At 48.1% G+C, this 19,618-nt stretch overlaps 1 protein-coding gene across 1 annotated transcript in view; it reads left to right on the forward strand.

Annotated features, from left to right (window-relative positions):
* LOC139237762 (adhesion G protein-coupled receptor E3-like) overlaps nucleotides 1-19,618 on the forward strand; it is a 121,248-nt gene that overhangs the window by 44,230 nt on the left and 57,400 nt on the right. The window contains exon 7 of the mRNA XM_070866948.1: nucleotides 3,891-3,983. Coding sequence (XP_070723049.1) covers nucleotides 3,891-3,983 — 93 coding nt within the window. The remainder of the gene's footprint in view (nucleotides 1-3,890; nucleotides 3,984-19,618) is intronic.

The following is a 19,618-nucleotide window of genomic DNA, read 5'->3' on the forward strand; positions in this document are numbered from 1 at the left end:
CCTCCCCCTGCGTTTGTCGCCAAGATACAGAAGAAGCTGGTGGACTTCTTCTGGAACAACAGGAAGCACTGGGTCTCTGCCGCGGTCTTGAGTCTCCCGCTTGAGGAGGGCGGTCAGTCGTTGGTGTGCATCAGCGCCCAGCTCGCGACTTTCCGTCTTCAGACCCTGCAGAAATACCTTTACGTCGAGCCCCCTCCTAGGTGGTGTGCTCTGGCGAGGTATTTCTTCCGCCAGCAGCTCGACCTCAATTATGACACGCAGCTCCTGTTTGTGAACTTGGGGGGTGCCAGGACCGCCCTCCGGGAGCTGCCTGTCTTTTACAGGGAACTCATCAGGGTCTGGAACAAAGTCTCCACCAAGCGCAGCTCTCCGCCGGCTGGAGTGGCGGCCGTCCTGCAGGAACCGCTGCTCGGGAATCCGTACCTCCACGGCCGAGGCTTTATGTGGCGGTCGGAAGAGAGGGCTGTGGCTGGTGAGGTGACCAGGGTCAGGGACCTGCTCGATGGCGGAGGAGCGGGCTGGATGGCGCCAGACACGCTGGCGCGGCGCCTAAATTCTGCCAACGTCCGCCACGCGGCCGATGCCATCGAGTCGCTAAAAACAGCTCTGGGCCCTGACTCCGTTAGGTGCATCGAGGAGGCTCAAGCACGTGGGGAGATCCCGTCCGAACTGACCCCCGTCCGGACGGAATTCCTCATCGGCGCCAAACCCCGGAACCTCCCTCGGGGGCCGGCGCCTCACAACTTGAGCCGCCTCCGGGAAATCCCCTCCGTGCCTTTCAGTTCCACGCGGAGGGGTTTCCTGTACGGGCTGCTCCTGCACACCCTCAACTTTGCCATCCTCGCCGGCCGTCCGGACACGCCATGGCGTACCATCTTGCCGTCCGGAGGAGGCGGGGGTCCCCGATGGAGGGCACTCTACGCAGGGGTCCTCCCACTATTCATCGGGGACTTGGCCTGGAGGGTGGTGCACGGAGCAGTGCCGTGCAACAAATTTTTAAGCCGGTTCACGGACTCCCAGGCCGCCTGCAACTTCTGCGGTCTGGAGGAGTCCGTGTTCCATGTTTTTATTGAATGCACGAGGTTGCAGCCCCTGTTCCACTATTTGAAGGGGCTGCTCCTGAAATTCTGGCTGCACTTCAGTCCCACTCTCCTGATCTTTGGGCACCCTGTGCGGAGGGGAGCGGGTAGGTCCGAAGGCCTCCTCGTAGGACTGCTCCTGGGCACGGCCAAGGGTGCCATCAGCCGGTCCAGGCAGCGGGCGGTCGAGGGGGTCGTTCAACCTGACTGCCTGCCTCTCTTCCGCTCTTACATCCGGTCCAGGGTGTCCTTGGAGATGGAGCACGCGGTGTCCACCGGTACGCTCGCGGCCTTCCGCGAGAGGTGGGCACCGGAGGGACTGGAGTGCATCATCACGCCCGGCAACCAAATTTTAATTTGATTTTACGTTTTAAAGTTAATTTGTTTTAATTGCCGGTGCTTTTAGTGTCCCCTTCCCTTTTATAGGGGGCACTGGGGAAAAATTGTGATTTTAGTGCCCAAAAAAAAAACCAAAAAAAGAAAAACACAAAAAAAAAAACAAAAAAAAGGGGGGAAAAAAAGGGCCTTGTAAATGTCTGGAGTGTCACCCAGGTCGGGTGGCACTCTCTAATGTTTTATGTTTTCGCAGGTAAACTCAAAAGAGTTTCAAAAGGGAATTGGATAAATACTTGAAGGAGAAAAGATTCCAGGGATATGGGGAAAGAGCGGGGGAATGGGACTGACCTGATCGCTCTTCGAAAGAGCCGGCACAGACTCGATGGGCCGAATGGCTTCCTTCTGTGCCATACTATTCTATGATTCTATGATTATCTGAAAATTAATAGGACCGGCATTATGGCAGACACCTACACTGATATGTATTGTCTGATTTTAGATGTTGACGAGTGCCTTACGGATCCATGTGGTCCTCAGGAAGTCTGCACAAATACACCTGGGAGCTTCACCTGTACTAACAGAACCGTCATTGGTAAACAAAAAAGTCCATAACTTATTTATTGTACTACAGCAAAATACGCAATGAGATTTATGGTGTAAGTTGCTCTTGGTGGTGCTCAGGCAAACTGAACCTGCTCGAACTCTGGATCCTTTTCTACGATAAAAATGCCGAACCAGTGCAAGTTGTTGTTGAGCTGGGCTGAGCTTGGAGCCCAGTGTCCTATCCACCACCCAGACTGTAATGCACTTATGAATGACTCCACGAGGCAATGTGTTGCACTCAAACTGTAGTGATCTTGGCTCTTTATTCGGACCTCCTGAGTGAGGCACAAGCATGGTGGGCAATCTTTTATACTGAGCCCTGCACACCTATGCAGGTGACCCTCAGGTCTCCCACCACAGTGGACTCTGGTGGACAGCCTCTGCCACAGGGGCAGGAAAGCCCGGTCTCCACCAGTTGCACCCTCTAGTGGTGCCATCATAGTATAGACACAGTGTAAACCTTATTGACACTACATCAGGTAACAAGTCTCCATCTTATGCAACTGTACAGTGACTACACAGAGAGTATATCTATAGTCTGCATATATAACACGGACCATGATCCACCTCTGCAGTATCACCTGCCTCTGATCTTACCCCTCTTGTCCTTCTCACCTTCAGGCACAACTTCCCTTGTGGCCGTCGTATGTGGGTACGGTAGATTAGAGGTTATGTTACTTGTCTGGTAATCCAGAGGCCTGGAATAATGATCCAGAGATGCGAGTTCAAATCCCAACCAGAGCAGCTGATTATTTTTAATTCAGTCAATTAAATATATCTGGAATTAAAAAAACAGTATTAGTAATGGTGACCATGGAACTAATGAATTGTCATTAAAAAGCCAACTGGTTCACTATTGTCCTCTAGGGATGGAAATCTGCCGTCCTTACCTGATCAGGCCTATATGTGACTCCAGACCCACATTTAAATCTTAATTTCCCTCTGAAATGGCCTAGCAAGTCACTCGTTTGTCAAGAATGTGGTTTACCATCAGCTTCTCAAGTGCAATTAGGGATGGACAATATATGTTGGCCTTGCCAGTGATGTCCACACCTCAGGAATAAATTTTTTAAAACCCTCCAATTTACCCAAAACTCTGTATTCTATCCACTCCGCCCCGCTCTCATAACCCCTGTCCTCACTAACCACCACTGGCTCTTCATCCCCCAAAGTATCTGTGCCATTGTTTACAAAACCTTTCATGTTCTGCCTCTCCTACTATTGCACCCTCCGGCTTGCTTTGTGCCAACGTGCACCTTGTGTTCTTCCTGGTCTCCATCGCATCGCCACCCTCTCCTGTCAGAGCATTCCCCCCACCTCTGGAAAAACTCTTCCCCAACTCCTCTGCCTTTCTCTCTCCTACAAAGCCTCTCCAAGTACTGCCTTACTTACCCATGTAACTCTCCTCCTCCCACTGCTCTCAATCCATTTCTGTCTCTGTGACGTTCCTTGGGACAATTTGCCACACTGAAGGGGCTGTATAAATAGAAGGAAAGACTTGCATTTATATAGCGCTGTTCATGACCTCAGGACGGCACAAAGTGCTTTACAGCCAATGAAGTACTTTTGGAGTGTAGTCACTGTTGTGATGTGGGAATCGCGGCAGCTAATTTGCGCTCAGCTGTTAGGGTGGTGGATACAGATTCAAAAGGGAATTGGATAAATACTTGAAGGAGAAAAGATTCCAGGGATATGGGGAAAGAGCGGGGAATGGGACTGATTGGATTGCTCTTCGAAAAAGCCGGCACAGACTCGATGGGCCGAATGGCTTCCTTCTGTGCCATACTATTCTATGATTCTCTGATTATCTGTAAATTAATAGGACCGGCATTATGGCAGACACCTACACTGATATGTATTGTCTGATTTCAGATGTTGACGAGTGCCTTACGGATCCATGTGGTCCTCAGGAAGTCTGCACAAATATACCTGGGAGCTTCACCTGTACTAACACAACCGTCATTGGTAAACAAAAAAGTCCATAACTTATTTATTGTACTACAGCAAAATACGCAATGAAATTTATGGTGTAAGTTGCTCTTGGTGGTGCTCAGGCAGACTGAACCTGCTCGAACTCTGGGTCCTTTTCTACGATAAAGATGCCGAACCAGTGCAAGTTGTTGCTGAGCTGGGCTGAGCTTGGAGCCCAGTGCCCTATCCATCACCCAGACTGTTATGGCTGTAATGCACTTATGAATGACTACACCAGGCAATATGTTGTACTCAAACTGTTAAATTATAACATGCTGCGGTGCAGAGGGACTTGGGGGTCCTTGTGCATGAATCCCAAAAAGTTAATTTGCAGGTGCAGCAGGTAATCAGGAAGGCGAATGGAATGTTGGCCTTCATTGCGAGAGGGATGGAGTACAAAAGCAGGGAGGTCCTGCTGCAACTGTACAGGGTATTGGTGAGGCTGCACCTGGAGTACTGGGTGCAGTTTTGGTCACCTTACTTAAGGAAGGATATACTAGCCTTGGAGGGGGTACAGAGACGATTCACTAGGCTGATTCCGGAGATGAGGGGGTTACCTTATGATGATAGATTGAGTAGACTGGGTCTTTACTCGTTGGAGTTCAGAAGGATAAGGGGTGATCTTATAGAAACATTTAAAATAATGAAATGGATAGACAAGATAGAGACAGAGAGGTTGTTTTCACTGGTCGGGGAGACTAGAACTAGTGGGCACAGCCTCAAAATATGGGGGAGCCAATTTAAAACCGAGTTGAGAAGGAATTTCTTCTCCCAGAGGGTTGTGAATGTGTGGAATTCTCTGCCCAAGGAAGAAGTTGAGGCTAGCTCATTGAATGTATTCAAATCACAGATAGATAGATTTTTAACCAATAAGAGAATTAAGGGTTATGGGGAGCGGGCGGGTAAGTGGAGCTGAGTCCACGGTCAGATCAGCCATGATCTTTTTGAATGGCGGAGCAGGCTCGAGGGGCTAGATGGCCTACTCCTATTCCTAATTCTTATGTTCTTATGTTCTTATGACCTTGGCCTTTTATTCATAACTCCAGAGTGAGGCACAAGCATGGTGGGCAGCCTTTTATACTGGACCCTCAGGTCTGCCACCACAGTGAACTCTGGGGGACAGCCTCTGCCACAGGGGCAGGAAAGCCCGGTCGCCACCAGTTGCACCCTCTAGTGGTGCCATCATAGTATAGACACAGTGTAAACCTTATTGACAGTACATCAGGTAACAAGTCTCCATCTTATGCAACTGTACAGTGACTACACAGAGAGTATATCTATAGTCTGCATATATAACACGGACCATGATCCACCTCCGCAGTATCACCAGCCTCTGATCTTACCCCTCTTGTCCTTCTCACCTTCAGGCACAACTTCCCTTGTGGCCGTCGTATGTGGGTACGGTAGATTAGAGGTTATGTTACTTGTCTGGTAATCCAGAGGCCTGGACTAATGATCCAGAGATGCGAGTTCAAATCCCAACCAGAGCAGCTGATTAATTTAAGTTCAGTCAATTAAATATATCGGTAATTAAAAAACAAGTAATAATAATGGTGACCATGGAACTAATGGATCATCATTAAAAACCCAACTGGTTCAGTATTGTCCTCTAGGGATGGAAATCTGCCGTGCTTACCTGATCTGGCCTATATGTGACTCCAGACCCACATATCACTCTTAATTGCCCTGTGAAATGGCCTAGCAAGTCACTCGTTTGTCAAGAATGTGGTTTACCATCAGCTTCTCAAGTGCAATTAGGGATGGACAATATATGTTGGCCTTGCCAGTGAAGTCCACACCTCAGGAATAAATTTTTTAAAACCCTCCAATTTACCCAAAACTCTGTATTCTATCCACTCCGCCCCGCTCTCATAACCCCTGTCCTCACCACCACCACTGGCTCTTCATCCCCCAGAGTATCTGTGCCATTGTTTACAAACCGAATCATGTTCTGCCTCTCCTACTATTGCACCCTCCTTCTCCAACATGCCAACATGCACCTTGCGTTCTTCCTGGTCTCCATCGCATCGCCACCTTCTCCTGTCAGAGCATTCCCCCACCTCTGGAAAAACTCTTCCCCAACTCCTCTGCCTTTCTATCTCCTACAAAGCCTCTCCAGGTCCTGCCTCAATCACCCATGTAACTCTCCTCCTCCCACTGCTCTCCCACTGCTCCCACTTCACCCAGAGAGTGGTGATTCACCCAAAGAGTGGTGAACCTGTGGAATTCTCTACCACAGAAACTTGTTGAGGCCAATTCAATAAATATATTCAAAAAGGAGTTACTACTAGGGGGATCAAGGGGTATGGTGAGAAAGCGGGAATGGGGTACTGAAGTTACATGTTCAGCCATGAACTAATTGAATGGTGCTGCAGGCTCGAAGTGCCGAATGGCCTACTCCTGCACCTATTTTCTATGTTTCTATGTTTCTAATCTATTTCTGCCTCTGTGATGTTCCTTGGGACAATTTGCCACGCTGAAGAAGCTATATAAATCGAAGGAAAGACTTGCATTTATATAGCACCGTTCATGACCTCAGGACGGCACAAAGTGCTTTACAGCCAATGAAGTAGTTTTGGAGTGTAGTCACTGTTGTAATGTGGGAAACGCGGCAGCTAATTTGCGCTCAGCTGTTAGGGTGGTGGATACAGATTCAAAAGGGAATTGGATAACTTCTTGAAGGAGAAAAGATTCCAAGGGAAAGAACGGGGGAGTGGGACTGACCTGATCGCTCTTCGAAAGAGCCAGCACAGACTCGATGAGCTGAATGGCCTCCATCCGTGCTGTACTATTCTTTGATTCTATGATTATCTGTTAATTAATAGGACTGGCATCATAGCAGACATCTACACTGATATGTATTGTCTGATTTCAGATGTTGACGAGTGTCTTACGGATCCATGTGGTCCTCAGGAAGTCTGCACAAATACACCTGGGAGCTTCACCTGTACTAACAGCACCGTCATTGGTAAACAAAAAAGTCCATAACTTATTTATTATACTACAACAAAATACCCAATGAAATTTAGGGTGTAAGTTGCTCTTGGTGGTGCTCAGGCAGAATGAACCTGCTCGAACTCTGGGTTCTTTTTTACGATAAAAATGCCGAACTAGTGCAAGTTGTTGTTGAGCTGGGCTGAGCTTGGAGCCCAGTGTCCTATCCATCACCCAGACTATGTCTGTAATGCACTTATGAATGACTCCACGAGGCAATGTGTTATACTCAAACTGTAATGACCTTGGCCCTTTATTCGTAACTCCAGAGTGAGGCACAAGCATGGTGGGCAGCCTTTTATACTGGGCCCTGCACACCTATGCAGGTGACCCTCAGGTCTCCCACTGTAGTGTCCTCTGGTGGACAGCCTCTGCCACAGGGGCAGGAAAGCCCGGTCTCCACCAGTTGCACCCTCTAGTGGTGCCAGCATAGTATATACACAGTGTAAACCTTATTGACACTACATCAGGTAACGAGTCTCCATCTTATCCAACTATACATTGACTACACAGAGAGTATATCTATAGTCTGCATATATAACATCACTTCCCCTCCCCCCCCCCCCAAGTCCTTTGTGCTGGCTACCTTTGCACTACATGCTCTGGCTTAGCTCTCCCCAGACTTAAGTGCCTACAGCCCTTGCACCTTGGCTGTGCTTTGGCTTGCCTCTCCCTGCTAACTCCCAAGTCCTTTTGCCACATCATTGGGTAGTGGTTACCAGTTTGGATGGTTTGATGATGCAGTGGAGATTCCAGTGGGTTCTGGGTATGATCCATGCGTGTGTCCATGGCTACATACATCCATTTCCCCCCCCCCCCCCCCACAGCGAGATCGCGCAGCAGGCCTGTTGCACTGTGTCTGATCTTGTATGTTAATGTAAGTACAAAGAAAGGAAGTTACAGTTTGTATCGTGACACCTTGGTTCAGTGACTTACATTCGTTACGTTTTGCGGTCGTGCGCCAAGATTGGGTAGATTGCATTCATGGTTCCGTCATGGTAAGTACTGAGGTATCAGTACAGGTATACGAGGATGCAGGTTCGAGAGCAACCGGACGGGGTCCTAGTCATCTGATAGCGACGCTGCGCCCCCTGCTGGCGGGGTGGGCTTGGTTCGCTCACCTAGCCAGGACTCAGAGCCTTTGCCATTGCCTAGTGGTGGGCAGAGCCACAGATGTGTGTGGCCTCTCTGTCCTCCTCTGATGGCTGCAGAGTCTTCTGCCTGCTCCCTCACGGTGTTGGGAACCTGACTGTTCCAGGTCCCGTTTGGGGAACTCGTTGGTTCTGACCTTTCGCTCCTGAACATGGACGAGATAGCAACTGGGTCTGGGGGCTGCACCACCTCCACCCAGGGGGTGGGCACCGGTGGCCGTCTGTGCGTATTGGCGCCGTTTTCGTTTCCAGGTCCATGGCGAATAGTGCCATCGGGTGCCTGCAGCGTGGGATAGACCTGGGGCAGGGTATCAGGATCAGTGCCTTCAGCCTCCTGAGGTCGCTGGTCCATAACTTGTGGGGACACCTGGGGCAGGGCATCAGGATCAGCGCATTTACCCTCCCGAATTCGCTCACTTGCTACTTTTGGGGACACTCTATTCCCGACATCTCGCAACAACATTTTGTTCACAATCTTAATCAGTTCGTTACATTGATTGCCATGCATACAATGTCTCTTTAAGTTCAGTTGGTTGTAGGTCTTCTTTAAGAGAACCCTCCTGGCTTTACCCCAATCAAATCCTTTGTTAGACATCACGTGTTGGTCCCTCAGCGTTGCACCTCGTGATATGGCCGCGGCCATATTTCTTTTCAGCCACACTGCACCTCACTGGTTCAGGGACCCATCTTGCCTCTGTTCGCGAGGTCGACTGCCTTGATCCTTCTCTCACGCGATTCTGCCACAAAAGCTGGAAGAGTGCCTGTGAATTCGATCTTCCTCCCCAGGAGACCTGCCACTGGAGCCGGGAAGGTACTTTTAGGTCGTTCCGGTCGGATCATTGCCACGCAGTTGTGATGGACGGTCTGTGCCTCAGGGGCTGCGCTGATCTGTTCTCTGATGCCTGGCCCAAGCGATGGTGAGGTTTTGCTCTGCCTCTGACCACGGGGGACATCGATTGCTGGAGTGAAGAGGTCTTCCCATTTCCACTGCACCTTCCCCATCTACCTTCTTCCGAGTAGCGTTGGACCATCACTTGCAACAATCCACAGAGGTAACTTGTGCACCACACCATTCTAGATTACACTTACATCTGCACTACCAAGGACTGGGATCAGCTCCTTGGTGTAGGTGTGCAGCTTTTCCTGTACTGGAACCAGCTCGGGCCGTTTTTCGTTCCCTAGCCTCTCAAAGGCATCCTGGCTCATCACTGACTGGTTCGATCCCGTGTCCACTTCCATGAAGACTAGAATGCCTTTTATCTCAACTTCCATCTTCACTGGAGGACAATCGGTGGTGCAGGTATACAATCCATACACTTCTTCTTGGGGCTGAGCTGTCTCTCTGGCCAAATCATCATATTTCCCGCTGGATTCAAAGTCATCTACCGACTCCTCTGCTAAACAGTGAGTCGTATTTCTTTTACACATATGCTGGAGGTGGCCCTTTGTGTTGTAGGCTTTGCATATGTACTCAGCAAACCAACACTGGTGAGCCCTATGGTTTCCTCCGCAACACCAACATCGTGCTACTCGATTAGCACCCTATGTGGACTCTGAGTTCTGGAACCCTGAGGTCTGTGCACTCTGCCCTGGGCAGAGCCACATTCTACAGTCTTGCCTGTGAAAGGCACCATTCTGTGTGCAGTACTTGCCGGGTTTGAGTCCACAGGATGAATAATATGCTTGGTGCTGCAGGTCGAGGTCATGAACGCCTGACTGATGCTGATGGCTTTCTTCAGGTTGACTGTGGTGTCGGCAGATAATAGGAGGCCCTCATGGCCAATTCCCATAACGAAGATGTCTCGCAGTGCTTTGTTGAGGTGCGTGCCAAAATCACACGGTGCCGCAAGTCTCCTGAGGTCGGCAGCATATTTTGCAATCTCCTGGCCCTCAGGTCTGCGGTGAGTGTAGAATCTGTGCCTGGCCGTGAGGATGCTCTCCTTTGGTTAAGTTGGTTATGTTACTTGTCCAATAATCCAGAGGCCTGGACTAATGTTCCAAATTTACGAGTTCAAATCCCAACCAGAGCAGCTGATTAATTTAAGTTCAGTCAATTAAATATATCAGAAATTAAAAACCAAGAATTAATAATGGTGATCATTAAAAACCCTGTTCAGATCCTGCCTGTTTGACCCTGCCTCAATCACCCATATAACTCTCCTCCTCCCACTGCTCTCAATTCATTTCTGCCTCTGTGATGTTCCTTGAGGCAATTTGCCACACTGAAGGGGCTGTATAAATAGAAGGAAAGACTTGCATTTAAATAGCGCCGTTCAAGACCTCAAGACGGACCAAAGCGCTTTATAGCCAATGAAGTACTCTTGGAGTGTAGTCACTGTTGTAATGTAGGAAACGCGGCAACCAAATTGCACACATCAAGCTCCCACAAACAACAATGTGATAATGACCAGGTAATCTGTTTTAGTGATCTTGCTGTTCCTCTCTGGATACAGGGGTGGTGCCGGAGGACCGGAGGACTGCTAAAGTTGTATATTTGTTAAAGGATAGACCGAGTAATTACAGGCCAGTCAGCCTTACCTCAGAGGTGGGAAAACTAATGGAAGAAATTCTGAGAGACAGGATAAATCTTCATTTAGAAAGACGTAGATTAATCAAAGATAGTCAGCATGGAATTGTTAAGGGAAGGTCGTGTCTGACTAACTTGATTGAATTTTTTGAGGAGGGTCAATGAGGGCAGTGCGTATGATGTAGTGTATATGGATTTTAGCAAAGCTTGGCAGAGGGGTCAACAACCAGGGGGCATAGATTTAAAGTAATTGGGGGAGGTTTAGAGGAGGTATGAGGGGAAATGTCCTCACCCAGAGGGTGATGGGGGTCTGGGGCGGAACTCACTGCCTGAAAGGCTGGTAGAGGCATAAACCCTCACCACATTTAAAAAGTACTTGGATGTGCACTTGAAGTGCTGTAACCTGCAGGGCTACGGACCGAGAACTAGAAAGTGGGATTAGGCTGGATAGCTCTTGGTCGGCCGGCACGGACACGATGGGCCCCTTCCGTGCTGTAAATTTCTATGATTGAGGAATAAATATTGTCCAGGACTTCCCTGCTCTTTTTCGAAATAGTGCCATGGAATCTTTTACATCCACCTGAGAGAGCAGATGGACCTCGGTTTAATCTCTTATCCGAAAGCTGGCATCTCCAACAGTGCAGCACTCCCACAACACTGCACTGCAGTGTTAGCCTAGATTTTTTTTTGTGCTCAAGTCTCTGGAGTGGGACTCAAACCCACAACCTCCTGACTCCGAGGCAAGAGTGCTACCCACTGAGCCACAGCTAGCACTGGGTAACCGCTTCATATGCCTAACTGTTGAAAGGATATGTATTAGGTTAACCTGCATTATTATATGAACCAAAACCTTATCTGTGCATTCCCTATGTCGACCTGAAAGGGGCTTGGAGGAGATTTGATAGGGGTGTGTTAGATCTCTTAATTTCCAATGAAATATGAACTCCGGTTGTCGTTTTAATGTAACTTTATTCTGGCAGCAGCAACAAGCTTCTGGCTTTAAGCCAGGCCTTTGTCCTTCTGAGACCACATGGCCAAAATGGCTGTACTTATACCTGGTTCAATTTACAGAAAAGAACTCGCATTCTTTGACCTTATTGGCTCAATTAATGGTCTTTTAACCTTTAATTGGCTCGCTACCCAAGGTCCTAAAATGTCAAGTTGACTGATGACTTAATGCAATGTGATCTGTGTTTTCTCAAAACTGCAGCCAGGCTGCAGAGCTTGAATTATCTATCAGGGTGTTTCACATCATGAAGGGTTTTGATAAAGTAAACAAAGAGAAATTCTTCCCAATGGCTGAAGGGTCGATAACCAGAGGCCACAGACTGAAGGCGGTTGGCAAAAGAACCAGATGCAACAGGAGGAAAAGCTTTTTTACGCAACGAGCGGTCAGGATTTGAAATGCGTTGCCTGATAGGGTGGTGGATACAGACTCAGTAGGGAATTGGATAAATATTTGAAGGAGAAAAGATTCCAGGGATATGGGGAAAGAGCGGGCGAGTGGGACTAACTTGATCACTCTTCGAAAGATTTGGCGCAGACTTGATGGGCCGAATGGCCTCCATCCGTGCTGTACTAGTCTATGATTCTATTATTATCTGTTAATTAATAGGACCGGCATTATGGCAGACACCTACACTGATATGTATTTTCTGATTTCAGATGTTGACGAGTGCCTTACGGATCCATGTGATCCTCAGGAAGTCTGCACAAATACACCTGGGAGCTTCACCTGTACTAACAGAACCTGCATTGGTAAACAAAAATGTCCATAACTTATTTATTGAATTAATGCCGAATACTGGATGAAATTTACGGTGTAAGTTGCTCTTGGTGGTGCTCAGGCAGACTGAACCTGTTCGAACTCTGGGTCCTTTTCTACGATAAAGATGCCGAACCAGTGCAATTTGTTGTTGAGCTGGGCTGAGCTTTGAGCCCAGTGTCCTATCCACCACCCAGATCATCATTCACCTTCGCAGTATCATCTGCCTCTGCCCTTACCCCTCATGTCCTTCTCACCTTCAGGATCAACTTTCCTTGTGGTCGTCGTATGTGGATACGGTCGATTAGTGGCTATGTTACTTGTCTAGTAATGCAGAGGCCTGGACTAATGAATAGAAAAAAGAAAGACTTGCACTTATATAGCGCCTCGCACGACCACCGGACGTCTCAAAGTGCTTTACAGCCAATGAAGTACTTTTTAGAGTGTGGTCACTGTTGTAATGTGGGAAACGCAGCAGCCAACTTGCAGCAGCAAGCTACCACAAGCAGCAATGTGATAATAACCAGATAATCTGTTTTCGTTATGTTGATTAAGAGATAAATATTGGCCCAGGACAACTCCTCTGCTCTTCTTCGAAACAGTGCCGTGGGCGTTTAGGTCCACCTGAGAGGGAAGGCGGAGCCTCGGTTTAACGTCTCATCTGACAGACGGCACCTCCGACAGTGCAGCGCTGCAGCAGCCATTAAAGGGCTGCATATTCACCTTCAATCTAAAGTCGGAAAAAGCTAATGCTATCTTAGCTTGTAAAATGGAGGGTTCCGCATGAATTGACGGAAATGATGAACTGCCCTCTTTGGCACAGAGCCTGAAGGAATTTGGACTTTATAACGTGGACTTTGGGCACTTGTTTTTAAAGAAGGCTGGCATAATGGACTTGGAAATGACTTGGTAAAAGAACACAGAACTCTCAGTTTGACCAATATCGGGATGCATGGTGGTCTTTTCTCACTGTCCAGGAGATTTGGAGAGAGAATCGTACGTCAGGAAGATTGGAGCAAACGTTGGTAGGTTAGAAAACCTGAGCAACCACTAAGATAAAACAGCTGAGACAGATAAGGTAGAGATCAGGAAACATGGTCTTCAAACTGATAAGAGATTCTTTAGTGTTTCAAAAACAACTCATATAGTATGAGGATCAAACAGCAGATTTAAAAGACCCCATTCTGCAAGGGTTTTCGGGAGAACCACATACGACGTCAGCACAAGGTAACATAGGAGAGAAATCTCCTTCTCCCAACTCAAAGCTCTTGATCAGTTCTGTTATATATGGAAACTTGTATATACCTTGTGTAGCCACCAGACGGCTCATCCCCTGGAGTCCCAAGGGATCCCACAATCCCTTGGGAGCACAAGTACTTAAGGAGGCCTCACAGGCTGGAGAGGCACTCTGGAGACATGCAATAAAAGACTAAGATCACACTTTATTTTGAGTTCACAGTATCCAGTCAGACTCTTTACTCATACATAACAACTGGCGATGAGATACAGATGATGAACCCAACGATGCAGAGAACAGTGGGCATCCTGGAGAAATTCTCGGAGGGAGATGATTGGGAAACCTTCATGGAGCGACTCGACCAATACTTCGTGGCCAACGAGCTGGAAGGAGAAGTGAACGCTGCCAAATGAAGGGTGATTCTCCTCACCGTCTATGGGACACCAATGTATGACCTCATGAAAAATCTGCGTGCTCCAGCGAAACCCACAGAGAAATCGTATGATGATTTATGCACACTGGTCCGGGAGCATCGGAACCCAAAGGAAAGCGTTCTGATGGCGAGGTACTGGTTCTACACCTCATCATCATCATAGGCAGTCCCTCGGAATCGAGGAAGACTTGCTTCCACTCTAAAAGTGAGTTCTTAGCTGGCTGTACAGTCCAATACGAGAACTACAGTCTCTGTCACAGGGCGGACAGTTGAGGGAAAGGGTGGACAGGGAGCCTGGTTTGCCGCTCGCTCCTTCCGCTGCCTGCGCTTGATTTCTGCATGCTCTCAGCGGCGATACTCGAGGTGCTCAGCGCCCTCCCGAATGCACTTCCTCCACTTAGGGCAGACTATGGCCAAGGACTCGCAGGTGTCAGTGGGGATGTCGCACGTTATCAGGGAGGCTTTGAGGGCGTCCTTATAACATTTCCTCTGCCCGCCTTTGGCTCATTTGCCGTGGACGAGTTCCGAGTAGAGCGCTTGATTTGCGAGTCACGTGTCTGGCATGCGGACAATGTGGCCTGCCCAGCGGAGCTGATCAAGTGCGGTCAGTGCTTCAATACTGGGGATGTTGGCCTGGACGAGGACGTTAATGTTTGTGCGTCTGTTCTCCCAGGGGATTTGCAGGATCTTGCGGAGACATCGCTGGTGGTATTTCTCCAGCGACTTGAGGTTCTACACCTACAAAAGGTCTGAAGGCCAGGAAGTGGCGAGTTGTGTCGCCGAGCTAAGACGCCTTGCAGGACATTGCAAATTTGAAGGACATTTGGAGAAAATGCTCAGAGACTTTTTCGTACTTGTCATTGGCCATGAAGGGATACTTGCAAACTTTTGACTGTAGAGACCCCAACCTTGAGTAAAGCCATAGTGATAGCCCAGGCGTTCATTGCCACCAGTGACAATATGAAGCAAATCTCTCAGCACACGAGTGCTGCTACAAGTACTGTGAACAAAGTGATGTTGTTTTCAAATCGCAACATACAGGGCAGGCCCCACATGCCTGCAGCTGCACGTCCGCAGATGTCTGAGTCCACCATCAAGGGTGATGAATGCAAGGCCATTAACACCTTGTTGGCGCTGCGGGGGTGATCATCATTTCCATTCATGCTGCTTCAAAGGGTACGTTTGCAAGGGCTGTGGAACAATCGGGCTGCAAACCCTGTTAATCCTGCAAACCACCATGTTGCAGAGGAGGACAGATCCACGGCGGATCATGACAAACCAGAGCCTCAGACCGAGGAGGCAGAGATATATGGGTTGCACACATTTACCACAAAGTGTCCCTCAATAATGCTGAAGGTTGAATTAAATGGACTCCCGGTGTCAATGGAGCTTGACACTGGCGCGAGCCAGTCCATTATGAGCAAAAAGATTTTCGATAAATTGTGGTGCAGCAAGGACTCAAGGCCAGTCCTGACTCCCATTTGCATGAAACTGAGAACATACACAAAGGAACTGATTCCCATAATCGGCAGTGCTACTGTAAAGGTCTCCTACGATGGAGCGGTGCACAAGCTACCACTCTGGGTGGTACAGGGCGATGGTCCCACGCTGCTCGGCAGGAGCTGGCTGGGAAAGATACACTGGAACTGGGACGACGTCCGAGCGCTTTTGTCCGCTGATGACACTTCGTGTGGCCAGGTCTTAAACAAGTTCCCTTCGCTGTTCGAACCAGGCATTGGGAAGTTCCAAGGAGCAAAAGTGTAGATCCAACTAATTCCGGGAGCGCGACCCATCCATCACAAGGCGAGAGCAGTACCGTACATGATGAGAGAAAGGGTAGAGATCAAGCTAGACCGGCTGCAACGAGAGGGCATAATTTCGCCGATCGAGTTCAGCGAGTGGGCCAGTCCGATTGTTCCAGTCCTCAAGGGAGACGGCACCATCAGAATCTGTGCTGATTACAAAGTAACTATCAATCGTTTCTCTCTGCAGGATCACTACCCACTACCAAAGGCTGACGACCTTTTTGCTACGCTGATGGGATGAAAGAAGTTCACGAAGCTGGACTTGATCTCGGCCTACATGACGCAGGAGCTGGAGGAATCATCGAAGGGCCTTACCTGCATCAACATGCATAAAGGTCTCTTCATCTACAACAGATGCCTGTTTGGAATTCGATCAGCCCCGACGATATGCCAGAGAAACATGGAAAGCTTACTGAAGTCGGTCCCACGCATGGTGGTCTTCCAGGACGACATCTTGGTTACAGGTCGGGACACAATCGAGCATCTGCAGAACCTGGAGGAGGTTCTTAGTCAGCTCAACCGCGTGGGGCTCAGGTTAAAACGCTCGAAGTGCGTTTTCCTGGTGCCTGAAGTGGAGTTTCTGGGGAGAAGAATTGCGGTGGACGGCATCAGGCCCACCGATTCGAAGATGGAGGCAATCGAGAATGCACCGAGGCCACAGAACGTGATGGAGCTGTGGTCATTTCTAGGACTCCTGAACTACATTGGTAACATCTTACTGGGTCTCAGCACACTGTTAGAACCACTGCACGCCTTACTGCATAAAGGGGATGAATGGCTATGGGGCAAAAGCCAAGAAAATGCCTTTGTAAAAGCTAGAAAATTGTTATGCTCAAACAAATTGCTTGTGCTGTATGATCCATGTAAGCGTTTGGTTCTAGCATGTGATGCGTCGTCATATGACGTCGGGTGTGTATTGCAACAAGCTAATGATTTTGGGAAACTGCAACTGGTTGCTTATGCATCCAGAAGTCTGTCTAAGGCTGAGAGAGCCTACAGCATGATTGAAAAAGAAGCGTTAGCATGTGTTTATGGGGTAAAGAAAATGCATCAATATCTGTTTGGGCTCAAATTTGAATTGGAAACTGATCTTATCCTGAGACTGTGACCCCTGGTTCTAGACACTCCAGCCAGGGGGAAACATCCTCCCTGCATCTACCCTGTCAACCCCCTTCAGAATCTTGCATGTTTCAATGAGATCACCTCTCATTCTTCTAAACGCGAGAGAGTATAGACCCATCCTATACAATCTCTCGTCAGTGAGTTAGTGAGTTGGTCACACTGTTACTCAGGCAGATAGGGAATGGGTGACAATCAGGCAGGAAGGTAGTGCGGTCATCTCCCTCCAAAACACATACACCGCCTTGGACGCTGTTGGGGGGAGGGATGACTCATCAGGGGAGGGCAGCAGCAGCCAAGTTCATGGCACCGTGGGTGGCTCTGCTGCCCAGGAGGGCAGGAAAAAGAGTGGGAGAGCTATAATGGTAGGGGATTCTATTGTAAGGGGAATAGATCGACATTTCTGCGGCTGCAATCGAGACTCCAAAATGGTATGTTGCCTCCCTGATGCAAGGGTCGAGTGGCTGCAAGACATTTTGGGGGGGAGGGTGAACAGCCAGTTGTCGTGGTGCATATAGGCACCAACGATATAGGTAAAAAACGGGATGAGGTCCTACAAGCTGAATTTAGGGAGCTAGGAGTTAAATTAAAAAGCAGGACCTCAAAGGTAGTAATCTCAGGATTGCTACCAATGCCACGTGCTAGTGAGAGCAGGAATTGCAGGATAGCAAAGATGAATACGTGGCTTGAAGAGTGGTGCAGGAGGGAGGGATGCAAATTCCTGGGACATTGGAACCGGTTCTGGGGGAGGTGGGACCAGTACAAAGCGGACAGTTTGCACCTGAGCAGGACTGGAACCAATGTCCGAGGGGGAGTGTTTGCTAGAGCTGTTGGGGAGGGGTTAAACTAACATGGCAGAGGGATGGGAACCTATGCAGGGCGACAGTGGGAAGTAGAATGGGGGCAGAAGCAAAAGATAGAAAGAAGAAAAGTAAAAGTGGAGGGCAGAGAAACCCAAGGCAAAAACCAAAAAGGGCCACATTACAGCAACATTCTAAAGGGGCAAAGTGTGTTAAAAAGACAAGCCTGAAGGCTCTGTGCCTCAATGCGAGGAGTATTCGTAATAAGGTGGATGAATTAACTGCGCAGGCAGCTATTAACGAATACGATATAATTGGGATTACGGAGACATGGCTCCAGGGTGCCCAAGGCTGGGAACTCAACATCCAGGGGTATTCAACATTCAGGAAGGATAGACAGAAAGGAAAAGGAGGTGGGTAGTGTTGCTGGTTAAAGAGGAAAGTAACGCAATAGTAAGGAACGACATTAGCTTGGATGATGTGAAATCTGTAAGGGTAGAGCTGCGGAATACCAAAGGGCAGAAAATGCTAGTGGGAGTTGTGTACAGACCACCAAACAGTAGTAGTGAGGTTGGGGACAGCATCAAACAAGAAATTAGGGATACGTGCAATAAAGGTACAGCAGTTATCATGGGCGACTTTAATCTACATATAGATTGGGCTAACCAAACTGGTAGCAATATGGTGGAGGAGGATTTCCAGGATTTTATTAGGGATGGTTTTCTAGACCAATATGTTGAGGAACCAACTAGAGGGCTGGCCATCCTAGACTGGATGAAGTGTAATGAGAAAGGACTAATTCGCAATTTTGTTGTGTGAGGCCTCTTAGGGAAGAGTGACCATAATATGGTAGAATTCTTTATTAAGATGGAGAGTGACACAGTTAATTCAGAGACTAGGGTCCTGAACTTAAGGAAAGGTAACTTCAATGATATGAGACGTGAATTGGCTAGAATAGACACTTAAAGGGTTGACGGTGGATAGGCAATGGCAAACATTTAAAGATCACATGGATGAACTGCAACAATTGTACATCCCTGTCTGGAGTGAAAATAAAACTGGGAAGGTGGTTCAACCGTGACTAACAAGGGAAATTAAGGATAGTATTAAATCCAAGGAGGAGGCATATAAATTGGCCTTAAAAAGCAGCAAACCTGAGGACTGGGAGAAATTTAGAATTCAGCAGAGGAGGACAAAGGGTTTAATTCGGTGGGAGAAAATAGAGTATGAGAGGAAGCTTGCTGGGAACATAAAAATTGACTGCAAAAGCTTCTATAGGTATGTGAAGAGAAAAAGTTAGTGAAGACAAACATAGGTCCCTTGCAGTCAGAATCAGGTGAATTTATAAGGGGGAACAAAGAAATGGCAGACCAATTGAACAAATACTTTGGTTCTGTCTTCATGAAGGAAGACACAAAAAACCTTTTGGAAATACTAGGGGACTGAGGGTCTAGTGAGAAAGAGGAACTGAAGGAAATCCTTATCAGTCAAGAAATTGTGTTAAGGAAATTGATGGGATTGAAGGCTGATAAATCCCCAGGGCCTGATAGTCTGCATCCCAGAGTACTTAAGGAAGTGGCCCTAGAAATAGTGGATTCATTGGTGATCATTTTGCAACAGTCTATCGACTCTGGATCAGTTCCTATGGACTGGAGGGTAGCTAATGTAACACCACTTTTTAAAAAAGGAGGGAGAGAGAAAATGAGGAACTATAGACCGGTTAGCCTGACATCAGTAGTGGGAAAAATGTTGGAATCAGTTATTAAAGATGAAATAGCAGCGCATTTGGAAAGCAGTG

This window comes from Pristiophorus japonicus, chromosome 24, assembly GCF_044704955.1.
Source record: "Pristiophorus japonicus isolate sPriJap1 chromosome 24, sPriJap1.hap1, whole genome shotgun sequence".
In the NCBI taxonomy this organism is placed as follows: Eukaryota; Metazoa; Chordata; class Chondrichthyes; family Pristiophoridae; genus Pristiophorus; species Pristiophorus japonicus.